General features: G+C 44.6%; 1 protein-coding gene across 3 annotated transcripts in view; it reads left to right on the top strand.

Moving 5' to 3' along the window:
- Positions 1-18,937, top strand: part of SFMBT2 (Scm like with four mbt domains 2) — a 245,449-nt gene that overhangs the window by 28,336 nt on the left and 198,176 nt on the right. For 2 of the 3 annotated variants that reach the window (XM_058532381.1, XM_058532382.1), the window contains exons 3-4: positions 4,964-5,058; positions 7,591-7,831. In XM_058532381.1, the coding sequence (XP_058388364.1) occupies positions 4,964-5,058; positions 7,591-7,831 (336 nt within the window). The remainder of the gene's footprint in view (positions 1-4,963; positions 5,059-7,590; positions 7,832-18,937) is intronic. The other variant, XM_058532383.1, reaches the window with a different exon arrangement.

Here is an 18,937-nt window from a genome sequence, read left to right as displayed (position 1 = left end):
ATGAAACTCCCGTTTTTTTTAAAAAACTGTCTTTTGAAGAGTTGTTGCTTCCCCTAGCTAGGAGATTGGGTGATTTTTATGTGTTTTCTTTTTTTTGGAAAGTCTGGCCGTCTGAGCAGTTGAGACAGCCACGAGGACCTCCGTGTTCACACCACTGTCCCTTCACTGGGTGTAGTCCTGCAGCTGTGAACTCCGGTCTAGGGTTGCAATGGCCAGTCCTTCTGAGTTTCATTCATACTGTGTGTCTGTGGAACTATTTTCCAAACCTTGTGACAGTATGAACTGACTGTCAGAGTTAAAATTACTAAGATTTAGTGTCTTCTTCTTTTCTCTTGCCACATTTAAAAAAAATACCTAGCACACCAGAAGGTGCTCTGTAAGATTTCATACCTTCTGAACTTGCCGATGCTCCATTCCTTTACTGGACAGTGGTTACTGACTTTACTATGTAGCCTTGCAGGGGCCGGCCTGGTGGCGTAGCGGTTAAGTTCGCACGCTCTACTTCAGCGGCCCAGGGTTCGCCGGTTTGGATCCTGGGCGTGAACCTACTCACCGCTCATCAAGCCATGCTGAGGCAGCGTCCCACATAGAAGAGCTACAATTCTACAACTATGATGCACAGCTATGTACTGGGGCTTTGGGGAGAAAAAGAGAAAGATTGGCAACAGATGTTAGTGCAGGGCCAATCTTCCTCAAAAAAAAAAATTATTGAAACAAAATGCAGAGTCAGCCTTATTTCAGCTTGTAAAATTGTGCAACCCAAGATTTGCTTACTTAAAAAGAGGCCTGTGAGCTGTTTGTTAAATTCCATTTTTCACTGTAAAGTTGCTTCCACGTGCACTTTTAGTAAGGTGTTCTTTTTCTATTTATTACAAAATATTCCGGTCACATAAATAGCTTTCTGTTTTCCAAAACTGGATAGCCGGTAATGAACATGCCTGTTTTCTTTTAAAATGTGGAATTTTCTTTGTAGCCTTTCATGATCTGTTTTCATTACATCATGGGGAAATGCCTGGGCCTGGTTCATTTGCAGAGGAGGGAGATTGTCAGAGTTTCCTTGATAAAATGTTTATGGGTTTAAGAGGTTTATGAATCAGCTGTAAATATTTGCTCTGGGTTTATGAGACCTCCACTCATAAACATTGTGTGTGTTTATCTATTGCTCATTGAAATGTCTTTAGAGAATCAGCTGCTTGGGGCACATACGCCTGGAGGAAGTGTTAGAAGTCACAGATTGGAAAAGGGCTTATTGTGAGGACCCTAAATTTTGTATATGGTGTTATATATACAAGACAGCGTGTGTGTTAAAACAGCACACTTAAAGTTACCAGTGCTGGGCATAAAGGTTTTGACTTTTAATATCCCATTCGAGAGGCCAGCCCTGTGGCCTAATGGTTAAGTTCAGTGCGCTTTGCATTGGTGGCCCTGGTTTGGTTCCCGGGCGCCAACCTACACCATTTGTCAGCAGCCATGCTGTGGCAGCAACCCACATACGAAATAGAGGAAGATTGGCACAACTGTTAGCTCAGGGTGAGTCCTCCTCAAGCAAAAAGAGGAAAAGATTGGCACAGATGTTAGCTCAGGGTGAATCTTCCTTAAGCAAAAAGAGGATGATTGGCACAGATGTTAGCTCAGGGTGAGTCTTCCTCAAGCAAAAAGAGGAAAATTGGCACAGATGTTAGCTCACGGCCGATCTTCCTCACGAGAAAAAAAAAAAGAAAGTATTTTCTTTAGACAGCAGGGAGTAACAGAGCTTTCTTAAGCAGTGTTCTGACTCACTGGGGAGTCTCGATGGTAGCTCTTCCTCTCTTGTTAACTGGCATGAACACCCAAGTGAGCAAGAAAGCACCTACAGCCTGTTATTTTGGGAGAAGAGACTGGAAACGTGGATGAATCAAAATTTGGTGGGCATAAAATTTTTGGTAAAATGCCTAGATTAAAATTGTATGAAGAATGAAGAGCTGCAAGGAGTGGTCTCAGCATTGAAGCTGAGAAATGTAAGCCGTGGTCTTACCCTCCCCACTAATTTGAAGTGATAGAACCAGTGAGTCTTTTCCAGGCATAGGGATGAGGTTCATCAAGGCCTGCTAGTCTGAGGCACTGGCTGCAGCGGGCAGTTCCTGATGGCCCAGTCTCCCCTTGAATGTTTCTGATGTGAGGGAACTGATCACTCACTGGGAGAGCCCGTTCCATTTTTCGACAGCTGTAATTCTCAGGAAACGTTCGTCCAGGAGCTCTCCCAGGATCTTCTGCCTCTGTAGGCCCAGGACTGAGTTGCATGCCCACATCTTCTCCTCTGTTCTCTCCTTCCTTACAAACAGGTCCCAGGGCTGTGCACATTCTGTTCTCCTCCTCCTGCCCCATCTCCTGTCTCTTGTTACCTGATGGCTCTGGAATGCTCTAATGCTCACCAACACAAAGACAGATAAGTTGGCTCGGAGTCTGCCTTGGATTCTCCAGGTGGAGAAAGGGGTGGTGGAGTAGAGTGGAGGTGTCTGGTGCTGATACAGGCAGAGGAATGACATGGAAAGATGCCTCGTAGGAGTTCTAGGTTCGAATTCAGACAGCCTGCGTTGGACTCCTGCCTCCCCAGCTGGACAGTTGTGTGACCCTGGTGACTCCTTAAGCCTTTCTGGGCTCCCGTCATCTCTTCTGTGAAATGGGGAGATAGCATCCCTCCGTCAGGGTTCTTGGATGGATCAAATGAGGTGATGCATGTAAAGCAACTAGCAGGGAGCTGACACACCAATATGGCGTAGCTCTTACGACATTCCTGACAGTGGATGGTTGCTCTGTGGAGTGAGAGGAGCCTGACGTGGGCTGGAGCAGGCAGGGCCTGCAGGAGGCGGGGTTGAGCTGTGGCTGGACAGGTAGGTTGTGAAGAAAGTGTGACGAGTTAGCTACCCAGCAGATACCGCACCAGGCCACCTTGGCAGATAAGTAGTGCTGTCTTGGTGCCTCTGGCTAGTGGATCAGAAAACAGACTTGGTAATGGATGCCCAGTGCTATTTGGGGAAAAGAATTATGGGCAGAGCTGTTGGGGATGCCGTGAAGTATTTTCCAGAATATAACTGTTTTCTCTTGGGGTTTGCCTCACGTCTTAGCGGCTCGAAGCCACCAGCCTGACATCCCTTGTTAGCTGGGGGCTGCAGGACCCGTGGACTTTTTTCAGGGATCACGTTTATGATTCAGAGGTATAAGTCCCTGGTGAAGCAGAATGTTGGGAGAGATACAAGGAAAGATTTTGTTTTCAGTTGGCCATTTTTTTTTTTCTTGGAGATTTAATTGTAAATCACTTTATTGGAGTAAAATTTGAGGAGGGAGGTCTTAGCAACTTGGATTTAGAAGACAAAATTTAAGGTAACTGCCTTTCAACTTAGCATCTTCGAACTGTACAAAAATTATTCTCTTTATCAGTTTCTGAGACTGTATAGAGTATTATAAGAAAATAACTTTTCCTACTTAAAATTTGAAATCTCTCTGGGCCAGCCTGGCGGCGTAGTGGTTAAGTTTGGCGTGCTCCACTTTGGCGGCCTGGGGTTTTTGAGTTCGGATCCCGGGTGGAGATCTACACCACTCATGCACGGCCATGCTGTGGTGACATCCCACATACAAAACAGAGGAAGATTGGCACAGATGTTAGCTCAGGGCCAATCTTAAGCAAAAAGAGGAGGATTGGCAACAGGTGTTAGCTCAGGGCCACTATTCCTCACACACACACACAAAAACCTCTATTAGAAAAAATGTCAAGAACAAGGCTTTCCTTCTTAGACCCGCCCGTCGCTAATTCCCTGGGCCTGTCTGCCGGGATATGCCGCTTCTACGTTAATGACATGACTGAGAACGGTATTTACTTTTGGCCAATGAAATAGGCTCTTGCTGGTAGAAGATACACAGGTTGAACACCAACATCCATTGAGCATTATTGCAAGAAAAGAGAATCTAAACTCTTGAAGCTCTTACTTATCCACGTGTGTGGACACAGCCTTACTGCTGTATTTTCTTTCCCTCTGATGGCCTTTCCAGTAGGTTGAAGTAGTGTTTACATCTTATCAGTTCTTTCCATTTGAAGCTATGACGTGACATTTATGTTATCTGTATTCTAAAATGAGTTTATTTGGTGCTTTTCAACTCTACAAATTATATATTAATGTACAGTCTTAAATGTTTTGGGAATTACTTGATTTCCTTCAGGGCCAAAATGGTGATGGTTTTAAGAGCCATGAGGTACATTTGACTGTGTTTGTCCTTGTTCCTTGTATTTGGGGAAACACATGTCCTGCTGGTTTCTACCGGTGTGGTTTGCTCTAAGGGCTCTGTCATGGCAGAAGGCAGGAGGCTGGGCACCAGGGGTCAGTCTGATGCTGGTGAGTTTCTCTCGCCAACTTGCCAGGTGGCCTCACACACCTGAGCAATCCTTCTGGGCCTCAATTTTTTTTCCCCTTGAAATGACATTGGAGTTGATGCTTTCTAAAGTCCCCTATGGCGCTGACAGTCTGTGATGTTATTTTATAATCTCCAGCTGTAAATCGCCAGTGGACAAAGGTGCTGGTGCTGTGTATCCATCATGGTGCTCACTCTGTGCCCAGTGGGTTCCTTTACTGTGTCCTCCAACCCCCCCCAAAGACTGGAGTGTCTACAGTGGCACAGTGGCTAATTCCAGACCAGTATACCCACATGCAGCAAATATGCAGTGTAACAAATCTCATTGCATTTACTTAAGAGCACTTAATTTTACCCTTTGTCTGGGTAGTCCAAGCAGAATTTCTTCAGCGTTTTCTTCCCTTACAGCTGTCTCTAAAATCAGCAAATTGAAGCTATGCAGAGAACTCAACAGTATCCTCCTAAACCGCGCGTTCGTTTGCCTCTTGCGTTAAGGATTGTCTGGTCTTTGTTGAAGGCCAGTCCCTTTCCGTTCTTCGCTCTGGTATTGATACGCTTCTGTTTTTTTGCCTTTTGACAGAAGAAGGTTCAAGCTGGGAGGAAATCGGCTTTAACTGGGGAGAATATTTGGAAGAAACGGGTGCCAGTGCGGCGCCTCACACATCGTTCAAGCATGTATGTGACCTCCCTTCTCTTTCTGATCTGCATTGGGAGGGTGGGAGGGGAATCTGCAGGGGGATGCTGAACAACCAGTCAGAAGAAAGGGGGATGGAAAGAAAAGGAAATTCCAAGGTCTCTTGGAAATAAAGAGGGGGTGTGGAAGTCAGCTGGTTTTTCCCAGATGGCTGCAGGTACGATGGGCCGTGTGCTTGTAGCTTATGTCACCTAATACAGGGCTGGGCCCAGGGTGCGTGCTCAGTGGGTGAGAAGTGGGGTGCAGCTGAAACCTTGTTCTATACCCCAGAAAGCCAAATTAGACAGATATGGCCCTTGCTGTGTAGGGGTATGCAGGGAGACAGGTAAGTTTGATTCAAATAAATAAAAATCCAGCAAACTAGGCAAGTAGGTGTCATGTGTAATGTCTTCTTAGGATATATAATGGCTATATATTTTCATTTTGAATTGAGATTTTTATTTTGAAAGGACATCTAAAAGTTTTACAGCCATTTGTGGGCTGAGTCAAATCAGAAGAAATGACATAAATATTCAGAAAACATTTGGATCCAACCAAAAAATCATTGTCGTCAATACTGTTGCTTTGAATGATGCAAACAGCATGGCTTGCAGAGGGCAAATCCCAGGAAAATTAAAAAATTGAGTTTTTATCAGATTTTTGCTTAGGTAGGAGATTTTGGTAATGTGTCATGAGCAAGGAAAAGACTTAAGTTTCCAGAACCCAATATCTGAGACTTTACTCTTTCTTTCCTGGAAGTGAAAGTTTAATTCTGAGAAACATTTTTTTCACTGGGCCAGCCAGGAAAGAGATTCAGCCTGGGTATTGTGAGCAGATTGGGACACTTTCTTAACCTGTTCACCTTTTTGGCTCTTTTGCTGAGTTAGGAAGCCAGAACTTTGATTCTTTATTTTGATGCAACATTTTTTTCTTTTCTTTTTTTTTGCTGGGAAAGATTCGCCCTGAGCTAACATCTGTTGCCAATCTTCCTCTTTTTCTTTTTTTTTGCCTCCCCAAAGCCCCAGTACATAGTTGTATATTCTAGTTGTAAGTCGTTCTAATTCTTCTATGTGAGCTGCCACCCTATGGCTACTGACAGACGAGTGGTGTGGTTCCACGCCCGGGAAGTGAACCTGGGCTGCCAAAGTGGAGCACGCCAAACTTTAACCACTAGGACATCAGGACTGGCCCAACATTTTATTCTTTTTGGAAGTCAAGTGCTCTTTCAAAAAGGATTTTAAGACCTTATTAAATTTGTGTGACCTTGTAAAGGTAGATTGCATTCCCAATTCTCTTCTTATACTGCCACTCGTAGTGTTATAATTACTGGTTTATTATGAATGTGATTGTGGCCATTTACTGAAACTAAAAGCTAAATATTAAAACATAGCAAAACTAAAACTCACCTGTTGTTCAGCGTGGATACGGCCCTGCAAAAGCCATTGGAGGGCCGGCCCCGTGGCTTAACGGTTAAGTGCGTGCGCTCGGCTGCCGGCGGCCCAGGTTCGGATCCCGGGTGTGAACCGACGCACTGCTCCTCCAGCCATGCTGAGGCTGCGTCCCACATACAGCAACTAGAAGGATGTGCAGCTATGACAGACAACTATCTACTAGGGCTTTGGGGGAAAAGTAAATAAATAAAATCTTTAAAAAAAAAAAAAAAAGCCATTGGAATGTTTGCCTCTTATGATTCCGCATGACTTGGTCCGATTCCTTGAGGCAATTTAGGGAAGAGATATTCATTGACAACTTTTTCCTTCCTTTGGGTACCAAGAAGTTATCAGTATCTCTCCCTGTGGAGTCACTCCTGTCTCTTTAATCCAGTCAGTTCGCCCACCTCCCGTTCAATCACAATATAGTGTCCTTCAGGATGCAGAATTACCCCAGGCCGTTATGCCAGGTTTTAAGAAGAAGTAGCATGGACCCCAGAACAAACCATTTATAATCCTGTCATCTCCTTTCAGCAACTGCTGCTCACGGACATCAGGTCTGTTAGTTTTGGAATGTCCACCAGGCTGGAAAGCTTTCTTTTAGGGGGAGAGCTGGTAACCATTAATAGACTATAATCCTTAATAAACAAGAAAATCCATTCTCTAAGGCTGTGCTGTTCACGCGGTAGCCACTAGCCTCGTGGAGCTTTTGAGGACTTGAGAAGTGTGTCGTCCAAATGCAGATGTGCTCTAAGTGTAGAATACACACGGGATTTCCAAGGCTTCAGTGGAAAAGAAGAATGTAAAATATCTCATGAGTATTTTTTTTATATTGATTACATCTTGAAATGAAGACATTTGGGATATATTGTGTTAAACGAAATACATTATTAAAATTAATTTCATCTGTTTTATCTCCCTTTTTTAATGTCGCCACTGGGACGTTTAATGTCACATTGATGGCTCACATTATATGTCTCTTAATGTTGTTCTAGGGCTCAGAAATACTGTTTTCGAATGCTGAGTTTTTAATGGTTCTCGTAATCTTCTGCAGGTACGTATCTGGTAATAATAACGATTTTCTCGTGTCTCTGGTTTCTTAAGGTTGAAATCAGCATTCAGAGCAACTTCCAGCCGGGGATGAAGCTGGAGGTGGCGAATAAGAACAACCCTGACACATACTGGGTGGCCACTGTCATTACCACCTGCGGGCAGCTGCTGCTGCTGCGCTACTGTGGCTACGGGGAGGACCGCCGGGCCGACTTCTGGTGTGACGTGGTGATCGCGGATCTGCACCCCGTGGGGTGGTGCACGCAGAACAACAAAGTCTTGATGCCCCCGGATGGTAAGCTCCCTGCATCCGCTCGGCAAGCTGGCCCACGGCTGGAAGCCTGTTGATTTGTCAGTGATCGTCATTCGTGATGCTCGTGGAGAGACCCTGGAGGGATTCCATAACTGATTTAGTCGGAAGGTCTGGCGCTGTAAAGGTTGCTTCTTGGGTTTCGTTAGCTGGAGGGTGCTGGAGTGAGGGGGGAACTGGGTGCCTTTTCAGATGTCAGAGCCCAGCCTGAGAGGTGAGCCAACCGTGGTCTTCAAGAGAGAAAGCTTTGGAGCCTGCTCTCAGATGGGTTTTCGGGGGTAGGAAGGGAAGGCTGAAGGGCTGCTAGGGATGGAGGTCTTGTCTTCCCTTTGGTGATGGATTATGTTGCTTTTCTTTTGCGTCAGAGACTTGACATTTTGAACAGCACTGTAGAGCATCTGAAACAGGCTTCTCTAATAAGTTTTAATCTATCTTGTGGTGGGGAGACTGTCAGGGTGTGAAGCATGTGGAAAACCAAGCAGATGAGGAGAAAGGACATTACGCTCGAGGGAATTGTCAAAGCTTGGTGTAGATAAGATCCGTTTAGTTGCTAGAAAACAATTCTCTACTGGGGCAAGTTTACCCCTCCCCGGGAGATCTGGCAATGTCTGGGAGCATCTTTGGTTGTGAGATGGGGAGGAGGGAGGATGCTGCCAGCATCTAGTGGGAGGGGGCCAGAGATGCTACTAAACATCCTACGGTGCAGTGCAGAGGACAGCCCCCAAAGAGTTACTGGCCTCAAACTGCTGTGGTCCTGTGATTGAGAACTGCTGGCAAAGAATGGGCTGCATATTACAAATGCATTAAAGGAACTCATCTGATCCTGCAGGTGAGAAAAACTGCGTTACCAAATATTTCAATCTCAACACCCTATTCTCTGTGTTTTATTATTTGATGATGTCATCAGTTATGCTTGAAGACTTTTGATGCTAATTCTCAGGCACGTGTAATGTCTTCTTGGTACCTGCCTACCTATTTTAATTTTGAATTGATGTTTCTGTTTTGAAGTGACGTGAATTCTGAGGTTCATCGTGTCCACTGTATTAGCAATTGCTTTCGCCTTTCGGAGTACTTGAGTTTATCTTCTTTTTTAAGTTCCTATATATTGTTTTTCTGATGGATGGGAATGGGCTGTGGTTTTTACTGCTCTTTGTTATGCATCACTGAGAGCCTGCTAAAGAGGGGATCGTAATCAATGCATGGAGATTGAGTTGCATCTACGTGACATGTGTAAGGGTTGAATCCATTGCCTTGGCCTTAGCTAACGTCGTGATCCTTTACCTTTGAGTAAAGGATCAAAGGGGTGGAGGCCTTTCTCTCTCCCTCTCTCAGGAGGGAGAGAGAGAGGCCCTTCTCTCTTTCCTTCTTGCTTTGGGTCTTCGCACCTGTTCTCTCCTGTGCCTAGAACTCCTTCCCTCTCCTCTGCCTCCTCAGCTGTCAGCTTATTTATCACTTCCCCAGGCCATCAAGGTCAAACCCTATCTTTGCTCACAAGGCCTTGTGTGTCCTTAGTGTTGATCACGTTTGCAACTGTGCCTTCCCCCTCTTGTTGTTTTTTTTTAAGTGAGATATAATTCACATTCCATAAAATTCATCCCTTCAAAGTGTACAGTTCAGTAATTTTTAGTATAGTCACAAAGTTGTGCAACCATTGTCACTGTCTAATTCCAGAGCATTTTCATCACCCCATAAAGAAAGCCTGTACCCATTAACATCAGCCTCCATTCTCCCCTGTCCCCAGGCCCTGGCAATCACTAATCTACTTTCTGTTTCTATAGACTTGCCTATTCTGGGTATTTCATATACATGGAATCGTATACAGTCACGTGTTGTTTAATGATGGGGATACATTCTGAGAAATTCGTCATTGTGTGAACATCATAGAGTGTACTTACACAAACCTAGATACTATACACCTAGGCTCTATGGTACTAATCTTATGGGACCACCATCCTATATAGTGTCCGTCATTGACCGAAATGTCATTATGTGGCACGTGACTGTAATATGTACCTTCTGTGTTGGCCTCTTTCACTTAGTGTAATGTGTTCAAGGCTCATCCATGTTACAGCTTGTGTCAGGGCTCCATTCCTTTTTATGGCTGAGCAATATTCCATTGTGTGGATAGACCACATTTTGTTTATCCATTCGTCAGTTGATGGGTATCTGGGTGCAACTGTACTTTCGAATATTTGTTTCTTTGAATAGAGAACTTTTACCCCCTGAATGGAACATTAAGCTCATGGTGTGAGTTCACTCACCTGTGTACCCCGGTGCTAGCACATATTGCCTCTGCCTCATGAGTTCTCCATAAATATTCATTGAATAACGGAATGATCCAGTGAAGAATGTTAAAATGCTGCCTACATAGCAGTCTGTAGATACCCTTAAGGAAGGAGTCTTGGCTGTTATCTCGACAAGTAGTGCCTTAACTCTTTGTGCCCTTTCTCCTAGCATTTGAGTCAGTATTCGTTGTGTGTTTCTAGCTGGAAAGGTGAGCCTTTATTTCTGACCTCTCTGTTGAGGGGTACTTTGTAGGAGAATGGTTGTTAATGGGTCAGGCTTTATTTTTAACTCCCTTTCTAGTTCTGCATAAGCAAATAGTGGGGTCAAGAAGATCCTGTAATGCTCATGTCACAGCATCCTCGACCCAGCCTAAATTGTGTCATAAGTGACACTTTCATTTTATATTTATCTTTTTATCCTCTTTACAAATTTTTAAGTGTACCATACATTATTGTTGATTCTGAGCACGATGCTGTCCATCAGATCTCTAGAACTTTTTCATCTGGTGTGACTGAAACTTGATACCCATTGAACAGAATCTCCCCATTTCCCCTCCACCCGGCCCCTGACAACTCCCATTCCACTCTCTGCTTCTAGGAGTTTGACTGCTTTAAATCCCTCAGATGAGTGGAATCCTGCAGTATTTGTCCTTCTGTGCCTGGCTTATTTCACTTAGCATAGTGTCCTCAAGTTTCATCCATGTGGTAGCCTATGACAGGACTTCCTTCTTTTTTAAGGCTGAATAGTATTCCATCTGGCTTTGAATTAAAACAGCCACTGAGGCGAGAAGATGTGATATAACATACGGTTATTTAATTTTCCTATGATTTCTGATCTGTCATAAAATAAACCAGTCTTGATGGGTGAATTGTCCTGATGGCATTTTGGGAAAATATCAGTTCTAGTTGGAGAATTAGAGATCTTCCTGCTCGCCCAGCACTGCATATAGAAGCCACGCAGGTACCCACACGCACTCAGGAGGGTGCAGACAGATGTGCATTGATCCCAGGGGTACGTACACACTTGGGGGCACCAAGGGAGGGGAAGACGGGGAGCAGAGGCAGCCCCGACTCCTAGCTGCTGCCTTGCCTTTTCAGTGTCCTTCTTTTTTGCATTCATGACTCACTCTTAAAGTCTGACACTTCAGTAGCTAAGTGCCCTTGGAAAGGATGTGAGACGGTTTCACTTTATAATAGATTCTCTAGTGGATAGTTTTAGCGAGAAGTTCCAGGGTGCCGAATTTTAACACTCTTAAGAGCTAATGGGTTCATTTGGTACAAATCCATGCTGTTGCTTGAGAAAGAGGGCATAGTTTATTAATCAATTCTTCTTTCTCACTTGGATGAAAAATGCGGCAACCATCACAGTCTCAGAAACACCATCAAATTTGTATCCTACTGACTTGGCGCTATTAGGCGAGACACAGACACACTTAAAGTGACAAATTCAGAATGAAAAATGGGAAAACCCTGTAAAGAGGGAAACCATTAACGTGACTGAAAGATTTGAAGTCGTTCAAACAATAACACGTTATGCTAATTTGAGAATTTCTTTATTGCTCGTTTTAAAGAACTTGAAAAAAATTTAGTAGGTAATCAATATGACTTGGAAATCTTTAGTACAGAGAACAAAGTCAGGAAATAGCAGGTTCATGGGGCAAAGGGTTTTATTGATTGCTGTAGTACACGATGATTATTGCTTTGTAGCCAGAGGCGGCCGTTGTTCCACAGGGAATCGTAGAATCTATTTTTGAACAAGGATTCTTGTTTGTGTGGTTTTTCTGTCTTGGAGAGCTAATATCATTGTACATTCCACAACTGTACCTGGTCGATCTTTGTCGTGGTTAAACTTGAAAGGCATCGCAGAGGATGAACACGAGTGAGAGCAATCCATGGCATGTCATGCTTTTGTTTGGGACGTTCCATGGGGATAGAGAGATTTTCTTACCGATCCCAGGAATCGGAGTGATTTAAAAGGAGAACATTGTGTGGAGCCGGCCTGGTGGCGTAGTGGTTAAGTTCTCGCTCACCACTTTGGCAGCCCGGCGTTCGCTTCGCGGGTTCGGATCCCCGGCATGGACCTAAACACCGCTCGTCAAGCCATGCTGTGGCAGCGTCCCACATACAAAATAGAGGAAGATTGGCACAGATGTTAGCTCAGGGCCAATCTTCCTCACCAGAAAACAAAAAAAAGGAGAACATTGAGGATCCACAAAAAGGAACCACAAAATCTGGGTTCTTATCTGGCCTCTGCTACTCATTTAGCTACATGGACGAGTCCCTCTCAATTTTCTCATCTTTAAAATGAAAAGGTTATAGTATGTCATCTCTGAGAGCTTTCTGGTCTCACATGCTTGGCTGGTGATCCTTGTAAAAAAAAAGAAAGAAGGAGAGGTGCTGGTTTTCCTGTAGAATGGATGAAGAATGGAGTCTGTTTTCGGATTGGGATCTGTGGGAATCTAGCCCAGGAATCTGTACGAAGCATGGAAGTAAAGTTTCTCCATTCCTGTTGGGGACGATGAAGTTTCAATGGATTGGGGACAAACCAGGACAGGAAATTATTGGGAGTCCCCGGGCCCGTCGTCGCCTGCTGTGGGTAGAATTTTGCTCAGTGAAGAATTGTAGGGGCCTGTTCCCTGTTGGAACCCAGAGAACCAGGAGTGATCAGTCCCTGAGCTGGAGACCTGTTGAGGTGGGGTTGAACCAGTCAGTATGTGGATGACAGCTTCAAAATATGGTTGGACTAAGCAGGAGGATGGGCGTTTTGGGTGATTTTGCTCATTAATGGTTGAAGCGAGAGGACTGTCTTTCCTGGTCAACTCAGGTTCCGTTGCTCAAGACCTTTCAGGATGTTCTGGGATTGTCCAACGTAGTCTTATATCTTCTGAAGTCATTGCCCTGAAAGAGAGTCATTTTATTATTGTAGATGATGGTTTTACCAAGCACGTAGCATTCTGGACGGTTCCATATGTTCCTGCCTTGCTCCTTTAAATGAGTATAGTCTTTGAATTAATTCGAGCCATCGTTATTACGTTAAATATTATGAGGAAGGGGACAGCGTGGCAGCAGCTCCACCGTCCAGTCCCACGTCCCTTAAGGAGGGGGACACGTTCTGAGACTTGCGTCGTGGTGCGAACATCACAGAGTATACTTACACAAACCCAAATAGTGTAGCCTATTACACACCTGGGCTCTATGATACTAATCTGATGGCACCACCGTCGTATTTGTGGTCCGTCGTTGACGAAATGTTGTGATGCGGTGCATGACTGTATTTCATTAAGATGTGATTCCCGTCAGCAGGCGGAGAGCTCCATTGATAAGGACGTTTAGAGAGACCTGGGTTAGTGGCCAATTGGCCGTTCAGAGAGCAGTGTTCCTGCTCATGAGCTAATCGGCCCTAATCTTTCATATTAAAAGTATTAAGCGCCATACTACATTAAAGCAGTGCTAAGTGCCGCAGAGGATTATAGCATTTATTAGAGGAGCAAAATGTAAAACGTTTTGGCTTAGTGAATCAATAAGGCTTGATTTATTCATAAGCACACGCAAAGCTCGAAAAGGGCAGCTGCCAAATAATTATTGTTTATGGTGATCATGTAAGGAAATCATTTAATCCAGTGACGGTTTTGCTGTTATTTATTGAGAAGTAGCAACGTTACCTCCTGATGTCTGGGGTCGGGGAGCTTGGGTGTTCCAGCAGGCATCTGCTGAGTCCCTGAAAGGGATGCTCCTCCAAGACGGCAGGTAAATATGTGAGATGACGCCTGGCCAGGTCAAACCCCTCAGCTTGTAAATTAAGAAGTATTTATGTGCGCTTTCTACCGTGGCAATGAACGTATTGGAATTACGGTGCCTTAGGAATCATGCCGCTAATTTTTATTTTCCCTGTTATTAAAATTTCTGTAATTTGAATTGCAAACTGTGCAGTCTTGCCAGAATGACTCTATCTACCATTCAGAATTATGGGAGTGAGTTAATATATAACTTATTTGAATAAAGAGATGTTTATTCATGAGGTGTTAGGAGAAGGTGTGAATGTGGCCTTATGTTATGGGGGTGGATCCTGCCAGGTTCTGAAGCCTGGTCCTGGGACTGTTTTTGGGAATTACTGTTTTTACTGTAGTTGATGGTAAAATAGGAGATGCTGGCAGGTGGTGCCCAGGAAGTAAAGTGATCATATGAGAGGACTCACCGGTTCCTAACCATTGTTTAACTGTGGACTTTGAGAAGTAGAATTTGATCGTTGTATGAGACTATCAATGTTTGCAATTCATATTTTATTAAGTAACATTTTAAGAATATTAACGAAACTTAATCATATTGTTGTCAGTGGCAGTCTTAAGTTGTAACTGGAATTCCCTCCCTTTGTTTATTAATAAGAAAATTAAGTATGTTTCCTGAAAACTCAAGGAGCAAAATTAATCCTAACTGGCCACTTGGAGTTGAGGAAAGCACAGACTCCTAAATCTTAGAGAGGTTAATGTAAAGAGAAAAAAACACATTGTTATAAGAAAGGGCAGGATGTGTGTGACAAGTATGGCAGTAAGTAAACTAGAAGTCAGAGTTAGGCATTTATTTTATTTATTTATTTTTAATTTTTATGTATTTATTTTTTTTTTTGTGAGGAAGATCAGCCCTGAGCTAACATCCATGCTAATCCTCCTCTTTTTTTTTGCTGAGGAAGACCGGCTCTGAGCTAACATCTATTGCCAATCCTCCTCCTTTTTTTCTTCCCCAAAGCCCCAGTAGATAGTTGTATGTCATAGTTGCACATCCTTCTAGTTGCTGTATGTGGGACGCAGCCTCAGCATGGCTGGAGAAGCGGTGCGTCGGTGCGCGCCTGGGATCTGAACCCGGGCCGCCAATAGCGGAGCGTGCGCACTTAACCTCTAAGCCATGGGGCAGGCCCAGAGTTATACATTTAAAAAAGTGAGTTAGTACTATACCTGTTGTCAAAAAGCCTTTTTTGATAATGGTGTGTGAAAGAGGGAATAATCAGGTAGGAAACAGAGTAATCCTTTCTCTGTAGGCACTTATTGGACCTTTTAAAACAATGCACGTGGTTGTGAGTCCTGTCTGCTCAGGTGGAGAGCCTGTGCAGAGATCCACCACGGTGTAGACCTGAGTGGACTTGCTTGCAGATGTGTGCGTGAGGTTGTGTGTATGCTTGTATGCATGCATGAGCATGCTGTGTGTTTGTATGTGTGTGTGAGCATGTCTATGTTTGTAGATTGTGTGTGTTTGTATGTGTACATGAGCATGTGTGTTTGTATGCATGTGTGAGCATGTTGTATGTACGTGTACACAAACGTGTGTGTGTGTGTTTAGATCATGTTTTGATCTAAACTGCATTTTGAAATAATTTTGGTATTTCCCATTTACAAATCATGTCATTTAAAAGTTTGGACTATCGGCGTCTCTTGAGAATTTAGAAGTGTAGACACGTGTGTCCTGCCTTCCACATGGCAGCTCTTAACGGGACTGTCTGTCTCTTCGGGTGGTCATTTGTCTGCTCTCTGGATCTTCTGTCCCCTGCTTGTTGGTTCTTATCAGCTCAGGCCCTGTAGGCCTCAAGGTTCACACCCCGAGTGTCGGGCACGGAACCATGAGAGCTACACCTGTCCTTGTGTAGCCCCTGAGAGTGTGACCTCAAGTTTCCGAGGCCCGATCTCACAACACACCAAGTTGGACCAGATGATCACTAGGGTTTCCTTCAGCTCAAAAATCTTCTGCATATAATACAAAGAGCGGTGGATAAGATTTATGAAAGGGCTCTGAAATAAATAGGCTCTATGAACAGAAGCCTAAGAAACTGTGGTTTTTTTAGCCCGTGGAAGGAAAAATAAAACAAAAACCAAAAAAATGAAGGCAGACTAAATGGTCCTCATAGAAATGAAAAACTTTTGTGCAGGTAATGGTGAATAACTATTTGTTTATGAGTAAAATATGAATAATCTTTTCTCCTATAAATCCTTGTTTGGTGTTGGTATTCGTCTTTTGAAACTCACTGTATATCACATAGCCCTTTATCATCTTTTTGCACAGTGAATAAATGAATCATGAATTTTATCATGTTTGTGTCATGGCTTTCCAATTAAAAACCGTGCTGGCCCCGTGGCTTAGCGGTTAAATGCTCGAGCTCCGCTGCTGGCGGCCCGGGGTTCAGATCCCGGGCGTGCACCGACGCACCGCTTCTCCAGCCATGCTGAGGCCGCGTCCCACATACAGCAACTAGAAGGTTGTGCAGCTATGACATACAACTATCTACTGGGGCTTTGGGGGAAAAAAAAAAACCATTTCTCTCACCCACAAAATGTTTTAATTGTGTGCCTACTGTGTACCAAGTATCTAAATTTAACCCTACCCTCAGAACAAGCTTGTTGGCATTATTCTTACTTTACATTTCAAGAAAATATGACTCCGCAAGGGTAAATAGCTTGTTCCCAGGTCAGAGAGCATGGAGTAGATTTTAAGCTAAGGGCGATTGTTTTCTCCCCAGTTCTGAAATCAATGCTTTGAAAATAGCAGGGGGTCAGTAAATATTTGTTTATTGATTAACTTGTGTCAATAAGACTTTAGAATGTTCAAACTTGAAATACTAGAAACATATTGCTAAGAAAAGTTGTAGAATTGGTTTCTTGTGATTTTAAGAAGGCGGCAGAAAGCTCCTTGTCCAGAATGTTTTTCATTTTGTCATTTTTGGAGGCGAAATAAATGGAGGAGATTCGGTCTGGAACCTCCTTGCCAAATGGTAATCATGAGATTATGTAAAGTTATGGAAATTGTATCAGATGCTATTTGGCTTTTTCTGCGCCACATGACAACTGTAAGCACAAAGCAGAACTATGAGATTTTCCTTTTTGGTGTTAGTCGTAAATGAATTTACTGTCTCTTGCTTCTTAATCCAGCAACACAGGTACTTTAAATAAGGCATGCGTTTAATCCCGTGTGGAATATGAGGGCGAGCGAGTTCCGTGGGTGTCCTTGCCTCTTGTTTCTTTCCCTAATTGTTAATCTTTCATCTCCTTGACTGTCAGAGCCCCAGTCTCATCTGTCCACTCCCCTCCGCCTTGGTCCCCACTTCCCCATCTAGGGGTCCTGGCCCTGGGCTGCTCCCGACTCGGCTCAGACGATGACGACCCCGTATTCGGGGGCTTAGCTCCCATCCGCCCCAATTTTCTGCTCTGGGTGGACCCGTTAATGCCCTGAATGACCTGTAGAGCCTCCGAGAAGAGCCTCCAGTCTCCCTCTGAACAGACTCGTCTCTCTTGGCACCTCCGGCTGTTCCCAGCCCTGACCCTGCCTCATTGACTTTGTTTTCCCGCCCTGAGCCGGGAGCCCTCACTGCCGTCTGTCCACTGTCCATCTCGCCTCTGGCCTCCCTCTAGCTTGTTGGCCTGGTGAGCTTCTCTTCCTGCTCTGGGCTCCTGGGCAAGCCTCTGACTTCCTACTGCTTCTTGTTGAGTCTCCCATCACGGCTCGAGGTTCCAGGGCCGTGCGTCCGTTCTGGAGCCACGTCTCCGTTCTGGGGCCGTGCCCCCAGCTTGAGTCCTTGCGTTCTGCAGGTCGCTGGCAGAGGCTGCCTTGTTTAACCCTGGCTCTGAAGGGATGGTTGGTTTGTGCACAACTTCTCTCCTGAGCCTGGAATCATGTTAAAGCTTGGTGAATACAGCTTTCCATTCAAAGTCCTGTGGGCGTAGGTGGTGGGATTCAGAGGTGGGTTTGGGGTTGTATTAATCAGGGCTATCCAGAGAAACAGAACCGATAGGATATGCGTATATATCCAGTCAGCTCACATAGTTGTGGAGGCTTGGCAAGTCCAGAATCTCATGGGGAGGCCTGCAGGCTGGAGACCCAGGAAAGAGTGGCAGTTTGAGTCAAAAGGCTGTCTGCTGGAGAACCAGAGAGAGCTGATGTCACAGATGAAGTCCTGAGGCCGTCTGCTGGGGGAGGTCAGCCCTTTGTTCTATTCAGGCCTTCAACTGATTGGATGAGGCCCACCCACATTAGGGAGGGCAATCTGCTTTATGCAGAGTCCACTGATTCAAGTGTAAATCTCATCTCAAAACACCCTCAAGGAAACATCCAGTATAGTGTTAGACCAAATATCTGGGCACTGTGGGCTAGCCAAGTTGACACACAAAATTGTCAGCCAGAGTTATAGTCAACAGGCCTGTTCTGCTCTGCTATCTTAATGCTTTGTCTAGAGGAGGAAAGTTTTGTGTACGTTTGTAATTGCCAGAGTAGTTTTTGCCTTAACGGATAATATTCCACTGATATCTCAGAATATTGATGCTCTTAACAGAATGCCCTGATGGAAACCTGAGACACTGTGGAGTGAATATAGTGCATCGGTATCTTTGAATTCTATGAAAGCATCAATGCCAGTGTCAAGGGCCCGAGATCCTCTTAAAAACCACAGTGGAATGGACAGAAGGAGACAGAGACATTTAACTTTAGTGACTCATGGCCTGGGTCCCAGTGGGACCATCAGCGCTTGGCTGAGAGCTTGACAGGACTTGCCTACGTTTGTGTCTATTCCGTAGCTCTGTGCTGCCCTCTGAGGGTACCTGCTCACGGGGGTAACTCACAAGTGGTTTGGCTCATGCAGACGCACTTCCCCATACAGGCTTCTGTGACACGAGTTTGAAAAGAGACTAGCTGATGTGCCTTAGACATGGCCTTGGCTCTGAGGGCCTGCGTCTGAGTGATGTAGCTTGTGCTTGGCTCTGAGAAACGCCAGGCATATAAGTCAGGGTATCATAGACCAGTGGTCTCTGATGTTAGCACCACACTGGCACCA

Source organism: Diceros bicornis, chromosome 36 (assembly GCF_020826845.1).
Source record: "Diceros bicornis minor isolate mBicDic1 chromosome 36, mDicBic1.mat.cur, whole genome shotgun sequence".
NCBI lineage: Eukaryota > Metazoa > Chordata > Mammalia > Perissodactyla > Rhinocerotidae > Diceros > Diceros bicornis.
This window is presented reverse-complemented; position numbering and strand designations above follow the sequence as displayed.